The sequence below is a fragment of the Electrona antarctica genome (assembly GCF_951216825.1).
Source record: "Electrona antarctica genome assembly, chromosome: 1".
In the NCBI taxonomy this organism is placed as follows: domain Eukaryota; kingdom Metazoa; phylum Chordata; class Actinopteri; order Myctophiformes; family Myctophidae; genus Electrona; species Electrona antarctica.
This window is the reverse complement of record NC_136806.1, coordinates 52,432,410-52,440,703: the sequence shown is the minus strand read 5'-3', so window position 1 is coordinate 52,440,703 and position 8,294 is coordinate 52,432,410. Positions and strand designations below refer to the sequence as shown.

At 42.7% G+C, this 8,294-nt stretch overlaps 1 protein-coding gene across 1 annotated transcript; it reads right to left on the bottom strand.

Annotated features, from left to right (window-relative positions):
- Positions 1 to 1,928: 1,928 nt before the first annotated feature.
- On the bottom strand, positions 1,929 to 5,320 carry LOC306922552 (cathepsin Z-like). The gene is made up of 6 exons (XM_079500235.1): positions 5,152 to 5,320; positions 4,185 to 4,348; positions 3,424 to 3,603; positions 2,686 to 2,836; positions 2,330 to 2,492; positions 1,929 to 2,115 (listed from the first exon to the last, which is right to left on the bottom strand). The coding sequence occupies exons 1-6, from the start codon at positions 5,274 to 5,276 to the stop codon at positions 1,990 to 1,992; spliced, it is 909 nt and encodes a 302-aa protein (XP_079356361.1). The 5' UTR covers positions 5,277 to 5,320; the 3' UTR covers positions 1,929 to 1,989.
- Between the last annotated feature and the right edge of the window lie 2,974 nt (positions 5,321 to 8,294).

The following is an 8,294-nucleotide window of genomic DNA, read 5'->3' as shown; positions in this document are numbered from 1 at the left end:
TAAAAGCCGCAGGCTACGAGAGCTTTTATTGTCATTCTTTCGGTTTGAGGGAAAAGGAAGTTCCGGATGATTCTTCCTGCCTGATGACTACAAAACAATAGTACAACATGACGTATATAGCGATATCATCCGTTCCAGACCGGTTCACACTCCGAGGTGGAGAGCCTGGTAACGCGAGTTGACCACTTAAACTATCAATACTTAGAACACTTGTACTTGATCTGCTCTTTTTTCCCCTACACCAAACCTCTTTGCCGAGTCTACATATGCTCACACACAATGCCTCGCAGTTGTGAGCTTGTAGATCTGCTATTTTTGGCTAATGTTTCTCTTAGAATAGGGAATTCTAGGGTACAAGAAGAAATTACTCAAGTCATTATCAGCTTGCATTCCATTCTCTTGCATGTTGTACCTTAGTGTCCCATTGGCTGTGGGGCTTATAGGGTCCCAGCAGAAGGGTGAAATCAGCCGCCAAGGGCTTCTGCCAGAAATATCCCATTGGCCGTATAGGGCTAGTCTCCCATTGGCTTAGAGGCCAGCCAATCATGAAAATCTCGCCACCACATGGCTACTAGACTAGAAAGTCCGATCATTGATCAGCTCTGCAGGCTGATAAAAAAGTTCCCATCACACATACTTGGTGTTGGTGGCCCCCTGTAGTAACTTTGAGGACCCCGTCGAAGACCCTCTAGTCTAGCACTAGGATAAAACACTGGCTTTTATTGCATTTTAACAGTCTGTGCAGCCTAGTTACTCAAATAGGGAGCAGTACATATGGCGCCGATGGGTGCTAATGCATTAGTTACTCTGGGACACCGTTGGAGGAACTTTGCAGACATTGTCACGAGGAATGCCACACCAACAACATTTGTAGGGTCACAATACTTGGGAATCTCAGCACTGATGAGATATTTTGATAGCATCTGCACGACACTCCAAAAACTCCCGACTGGGACTTACTGGCCGAGTGCAGGATTTTAACCCCCTCAAATATGAGCCGGGCGCAAGACTAAGGGCAACATTTTCAGTTCCTTATGTCATTACTATACTCAGTAAAAGTTAGAACATGTGAGAAACCTATAATTTAGTATAAATAGGCCATTAACGGCACATCTTATTTCAGAGATACAGGGCAACTTGTAGCACACATGGCAGTTGCCAATTACTGACTGTGCGTACATAGTAGTTTTGGAAAATTGTAACAAGTCATACAGAACTGTTACAAATATGCTTTTGCCATTTAGTGTAAGAGGGCCAGACTCGTTAGACGTTATAAGGTTGCACCATCAGTCAAGGTGCAGATTGTCATAGTACAGTCTACGACTGTTGTGTGCAGTAGAAACAGCAAAGCACTCAGTGAGAAAGGGGGTGGATGTGCTACACATAACAGTATATTGGCATGGTAAAACAATGTTCCATCAAGAGTAGGAAAACCAGTGCCGTCTCTACGGGGGGGGGGGGGGGGGGGCATTGCCCCCCCCAGATTGTATTTTGCAGCCCTCTAGCCCAGTAGTACCCTACCAATGTTAAATCTAAGTTATGATTATTGTAATTATATGTTAGTTAATTGAATTACAAGGTAATATATGCATGCCGAAGACATTATAATGCTCAACATATTTGTATCTCTTTGTTGCATAATTGTAGCCTACCTTTAGCCTTTTTCAAGCACCACTTTGTTAGGTGACTGCCTGGAGATGGCACTGAGGAAAACCCTCATAATAACGTGATCAACTGCCAACGCGAGTCACTTAGATGCTGCAAATTATTGGCAGACAAGGTTTGTGCACTACAAACATGCAACAGCAGTTGTTACGATTACATACTTTAGTCTCTATAAATAACTATACAAAGCCCTTTTAAGGTTATCCCACTAGGGAAACTAAACCCTTTGAATGATGAAAGGACAAAGTACATACAAAGGAATGTACAGTTCAAGCTGATGCTTTATTCAAAAATAAATTTGGCTCGATTTCATGTGGTTGTAGCCTAGAGGTAGGTTGTGGGTACAATCGGGTCCCCATACATGCAATCCTCCTCCAGAGCAAGGTTATAGTGGCTTGCACTGCCTCCCATATAAGCACTCGTCACAATTCTCAGCCAGCCCTTCTCACCCTATGGAAAGAAAAATAGTGTAAGGTATGGGTACTCTCCCAGTATAATTTCCATTAAAATCATTTGAAGACCAAGTAAAACACCAGGTGAAAGCAATTTACTTAGGGGGAGCATTACTCTGTGGTGAACCAGTAGTGTTTAAGTCTACATTTAAAAATCCATAAGTTACTGCACATAACACTTCCAAGTCTAGATTTAGTCATTTGAGACTTACCCATGGCTCTCCCCATGAATTGCGCACAATCCAGTATTCGGTGCCATTTTCGACTCCCCAGCCAGCCACAGAGACTATGTGGTTGATGTCAGTTTTAAAGTAATACTCAGAATAAACACCCCCGGTGTATGCATCAAGCTTCAGCGTAGCCATGATCCCACAGCTGCGCGTGTGTGTGTGTGTGTGTGTGTGTGTGTGTGTGTGTGTGTGTGGGGGGGGGGGGGGGGGGGTTGGGAGGGGGGGCAGAGAAAACATCCAGTCAAAGTTATGAAAAGGCATGCATGCCAATTTGATATACAATAGAAGTGTTACTTTTAACATAATTTTCGGTAATGTATGGTTTCATGAACACAAACCTGATGGGTCCTCCAGCATAGATCTCTGCCTTCATATTAAATCTTCCGGAAATCTCGCCATAGTCAGAAACTCTCCACCTGGTGTAGTTCTGCACAATGTTGCACCGCCCGAAAGTGGTGCAGGTCCCACAGACATTGAATGGATCGCACTCTGGATGAGCAAAGACAGAATGCTTGAAGCTTAGTCGATGTGCGCCAGTCTAACCAAGGATCAAGTCAGACTACACCCATACAATTGGTCCCCAATTGGTCGGGGCGACTGTGGCTCAGGAGGTAGAACAGGTCGTCCAATGATCCATGGGTCGGCGGTTCGAATCCCGGCTCCTCCTGTCTACATGTCGAAGTGTCCTTGGGCAAGACACTGAACCCCAAATTGCTCCCGATGTGCTGGTTGGTACCTTGCATGGCTTCCGCCGCAATCGGTGTATGAATGTGTGTGTGAATGGGTGAATGTAATGCACAATCTATGTAAAGCGCCATGGATAAAGGCGCTATATAAATGCACCATTTACCATTTACCCACTAATAATAAATATTAGAGTGCACAAGTTCCATCTACTCACTCTGCATCTCATTGGGGGGGGGCTATAGAAAATTCAGAAACCAGCCTACCAATGATGCCAAGACTCTTGAGACACACTTAGACAATGGTGCCACTATATGGGCATTAGTGAAGACCAATTATGTTGGGGAAAAAAATCCCATGAAATGCCTTGGGCATTGAAGCCAGATACCTACTCTGGTCAAGTGCCTGGTAGTTGTTGCAGGTCTCATCTGGAATGCCATGTTCGTTGGCATACTTCCATACCCCAGCATGGTCTCCTCCATGACAGGTGCCCGCTGCAGAACAGTCCAGCACATTCTGGACAGACAGGTAAGCAGATGGCCACGCCCCTTTCCTCCTGATGTTGATTCGGTCTGACAAGACAAATACATGTGATTTGTAGAAGTGCCACACCCATGTGTGGAACATAAAAGGCCCAAGCTCAACATACAGCTACATAAAAGGCCCAAGCTCAACATACAGCTACATAAAAGGCCCAAGCTCAACAGACAGCTACATAAAAGGCCCAAGCTCAACAGACAGCTACATGATTAGGTTCAATTCAAACATTGTATTTCTTAAAGGTCCACTTCACCCCTTTTGCAACCAGATCTTATTTGAATGATGTTTGAAAGACAAGAAACACTTTCCTGGGGGTTTTTAACGTGGGCAATATGTTTTACTAGTCCAGGAAATAAGTGAGCCCAGTGTCCATTACATCATATGGACACTTTGAAATACTGATATCTTAAAACACATAAAAACCCCCGGAAAGTGTTTGTCTCCCAAACATCATTAAAATAAGATTGGTTGCAAAAGGGGTGCAGTGGCCCTTTAAGAGCCCATATCACAAAGGCAGATGGCTAGTTTCCATTTTAACAAATTAAAACTACTTCTGAATACTAAAACAGGAATGGATGGGCAATCGAGCACAAAATAACCTGCGTGGTCATACCTGCAATGGAACTAGAGCTACCATGGGCCCAGCAAGAGCCACAGTACTGAGGGATGTGCTGGTTGCGGGTGCTGGAGGCGTAGTTTTTGCCGTCAACGTTTCTCCAGTCCCATTCCTTGGGCAGTTCAACGAGATTCAGCACCTCATGTGGTCGTGGAGTGGTTCTAACATGGGAATGTATAAAGTTACAGGGAACACATCTGCATGACGATTTCAGGCGTTAATCATTTCCAAGAGAACTGATAAGTTAAGGAAACCGATACTGTGCAACCTTAGTCGACATTGAGAGCACAGGTTAAAATATATTTTTAAAAAATCCACACATTTGTGAACATGTAGACTACTGCAGTTAAATTAAGCACTTAGCCTGAAAAGACACTCAAGTCTCTTGGGAACAATGCAGGTTGGGAACCTAGTATATGCAATAGGCATGCAACGATACCTCAACTCACGATACGTATCACGATATGAGGTTCACGATACGATTTTTCACAATATTTTCAACAGTTTTTTTTTTTTTAATGATTTTTCACCCAAGCTTTTCACAATTTTTATTTACCTAAATTGCAAAAGTAGCATTACTTTTCATGTAAAATTACTTAATTTCTGTGCAACAACTGTAAACAATGTTTTCATGTTTAAACCTAGCTCGAGTTAACATTTCTTCTTTTCTTTGATGGCATCTTAGGATAGATGTAGACCTATTTGACAGTGCAGAAACATAATTGCCTTCCTTGATGTATTAATGGGCATCAATAACGACCATCACCTGTGTCACAGACACATACAGCTCCCCTCTGCAGGCCTCTACTACTGAAAGTGACTGCATGGCGTCTGTCTCATTTATCTCCAAAAGCACATAAATATGATGGAATATGATTACAGCTCACATTTCACAGCACACACTAGCCCACCATAAAAAAAAAAGAGACTAACACCAGGTAAACTTGAAAAGAAAAATATATACCCAGAAACTCCAAAGCCGGGCTTCCTCGGCATGGGCTTATAGCAACGAGGCTTCTCTTGAAAAAAGTTCTTAGCCAGAACAGCAGACATCATGATCATCACCAGGAAACCAACAATGTGAGCCATGTTGAACTGGAGACAGGAAACACACCTACCTACTACTAGTCTTGGGTGAAGCTTTTAAACCCTCCCAGGCCTATTCCCAATCAAGCTTGATTGCTCTCAGTTTTGAGGTGCATGCAGTCAAGAGGCAGAGAGATCATTGTACTGCAGATAATCAGTGTGTTGCCAGATTTTTCTAGATTAACAAGCGGCATTTGATCTGTAGGAGAAGGAGGGAGACCTGCACACACACTGCCACTTGCTGGTTCAAGAGCTTTTTATTTAATGTCAAACTTTTGACATTAAATAAAAAGCTCTTTGACATTAAATAAAAAGCTCTTTGACATTAAATAAAAAGCTCTTGAACCAGCCATTAAATAAAAAGCTCTTGAACCAGCAAGTGGCAGTGTGCAGGTTTGCTGCTTTGACACCTACGCACCTGCTGTTAAGTAAATCGAGTGTGCGGAAGTCTTCTCTTCAAAAATAGCATGAAAAAACAGCTGAAAAAAACATATTTTGAGAAACATTGATATCAAATCACAAATATTTTGTGAACCCAACAAATATTTTCAGATGGAAGTCTGCAGACGAATACATATTAATCTGGCAGTCCATGGCATGAAAAAAAAGAAGAAATTTCCGAAGCAAGCCAAAATAAGCAACTTGGCTACACTTTAGAAACAAGAGTCGCTTAGTATAAGCAGTCATGAAAACACTAATCTAATCTAACAAAAACTTTAAATGTTACATTTGGTAGATACACTGGTTTAAAGTAAAATAAAACTTACGGTAACATATATAGGCTATATATATCAGTAAGACGGCGCGTGCACGCATCTACCTGGGTGACGGCAGACTGCTGGGCGAGCGCTGGTGCTTTGGCATGGGGGGTCAGATCAACATATGGAATGAATTCTGCTCTGGCCATATATGGAGCGTGTCTTGAGTGTACAGGGTTTAATGAGATCTGGCCATATATGGAGTGTGTTGAGGGTACAGGGTTTGATGAGGTCAGATCAACATATGGAATGTCAGAACAGGTCAGCTCCATATATGGAGATCTAAGGGTGGCAATGGGGGCAGTGTCTTGAGTGTACAGGGTTTGATGAGGGCCCAGGTAGGGTCGGGCCTGTTGTGAACTATAGTTTTTGCTGGCTGCCGGGCGCACTAATAACTTTGGGGGCGGGCCTGTCTAGAGTTTGAATGGACAGTATCAGTCAAAACAGAGGCATCAAAGAGAAAGGACGGGTGGCGAAGGATCAACATATGGAAAGTCAGAAGGTCAGCTCCATATATGGAGATCTAAGGGTTTGAGGTCAGATGTAGAGTTGCTGACCGACTACATATATGCAGATCTACATGATTCAGTCTTCTCCATGTATGGCTATCCAAGGTTTGATTTGTCGTAATCTTCATATATGGAGACGGCCATATATGGTGTGTCACGAGGCATGATGGACTGACGGCCATATATGGTGACGTGATGTGTCACGAGGCGTAATGTGACGAGGTGTGATGGACTGACAACCATATATGTAGGCGTGACGGAGCGACGGACATGTTTTGCAGGTTTTCATATCTGTGACAATCGCCACCAGTTTGAATTCAATAACACCTTTTTACAATGCATGTCATATTGACCTTGTGCTCTTTTCCAGAGCAACTTGAGCTGGCCAGCCAGGCAGGGGCAACAAGCCTTTATGGGAGTCAAGTGTGCCAACTCTCGCCCACTTCCATTAGATTAAATATGCAGACTTGGCCTAGTTGAGCTTTTCTGGGTTGTCAATGGTTTGCACATTCCAAATAATATTTCTGTAGGTGCCTTGCACTTGTACTTGTACTAGCCCAGTAATCAGAACATTACAGTTTTATTAAATGGAGTGCAAGCCAAGTGACATTGGCATCCATGTTGATATCATCCAGATGCCTCTTAGAAAATAAACTCTTGCATCTACTATGTCTCATAACAAAGACCCAGTCCCACACCGCTGTACCACAATCTCCAATCTGCAAGAATAGACTGTCTGACACATTTAATACCTTGATTAAAATCTAATCCCATCAGAAAGGGGTGATGGGATATATGAAAGTCATTTTCCTGACTGTAATGGAGACTATTAATATTTAGATATAGGGGGAAACTAGATCGGCTGATTGGCAATCATCTTAGAGGAAGGAAAACGATCACCAGGGCTGCCAGTGAACTGGACATCTAGTGCAAATAAGGCTGACTGTTTTCCAATTACCAGTTTCCTGTCTCAAATGAGCATATTTTTACATGTCTTTCTGTCTCTTGCTCTCCCTTTCCCTCTACATGTTATTACAAAGTCTCAGATCTATTATGGAATTATGTCATTTACAATTAATCTCCCAGCAAATACTCTAAAAACCTGATATGCCTTCCCATTATGAGTGTCTATTTCTTGGCCCGAGATAGATCATGTTCTGAGCAAGTTTAAAATTGGATGTAGTGGATCAGGGAGAGAGAGATTGGGGGGAGTGACACCCAGCAAACGTCGTCAGGATCGGGATTTGAACCCGCAACACATAGGCTGCATCAGAGCCAACATGTCACTGTATATGTGGTATGCGCCTATAGGCCAGCGGGCAACCAATCAGTGAGCAATTCTACTGGAGCAATGAGCAAAGTGCGTATAACACTTTTACAATGGGAGACTTTACCAAATATATCAACACACTCGGAATAGATGCACTTGGTTCGTTTGGCCAATTATACAGACTGCAGAATACATATAACCTTCAAAATGTACACCACAGGGTTTGTTGATGATTATTTTTGTTTTTGGTAAGGGCGTTTTTCAATTGAGAGTAATATGCCCTCAATCATGCTTGAGGTTCATTTAAATTATGACCCTCAACAGGATCTGAAAAACATCTATGCACACACATTGCATTTAACACATACTACATCAATTTAAAAGCCAGAGTAATGGATGGTTCATTCGTGGTCACGATGGCTTGTTACAGGCACATCAGTGGGACATTTCACTGATTAGTGTCATTTACCGCCTTCATGAGCAT

What these genes read in the sequence shown, in the direction of transcription:
- LOC306922552 (XM_079500235.1), bottom strand. Translation starts at nt 5,276, where the DNA reads ATGGCTCACATTGTTGGTTTCCTGGTGATGATCATGATGTCTGCTGTT. An exon ending in CTACCAGGCACTTGACCAGA is followed by an intron (nt 2,837 to 3,423) that starts GTAGGTATCTGG and finishes TTGCTCATCCAG; the next exon opens with AGTGCGATCCATTCAATGTC. An exon ending in TATGCTGGAGGACCCATCAG is followed by an intron (nt 2,493 to 2,685) that starts GTTTGTGTTCAT and finishes ACACACGCGCAG; the next exon opens with CTGTGGGATCATGGCTACGC.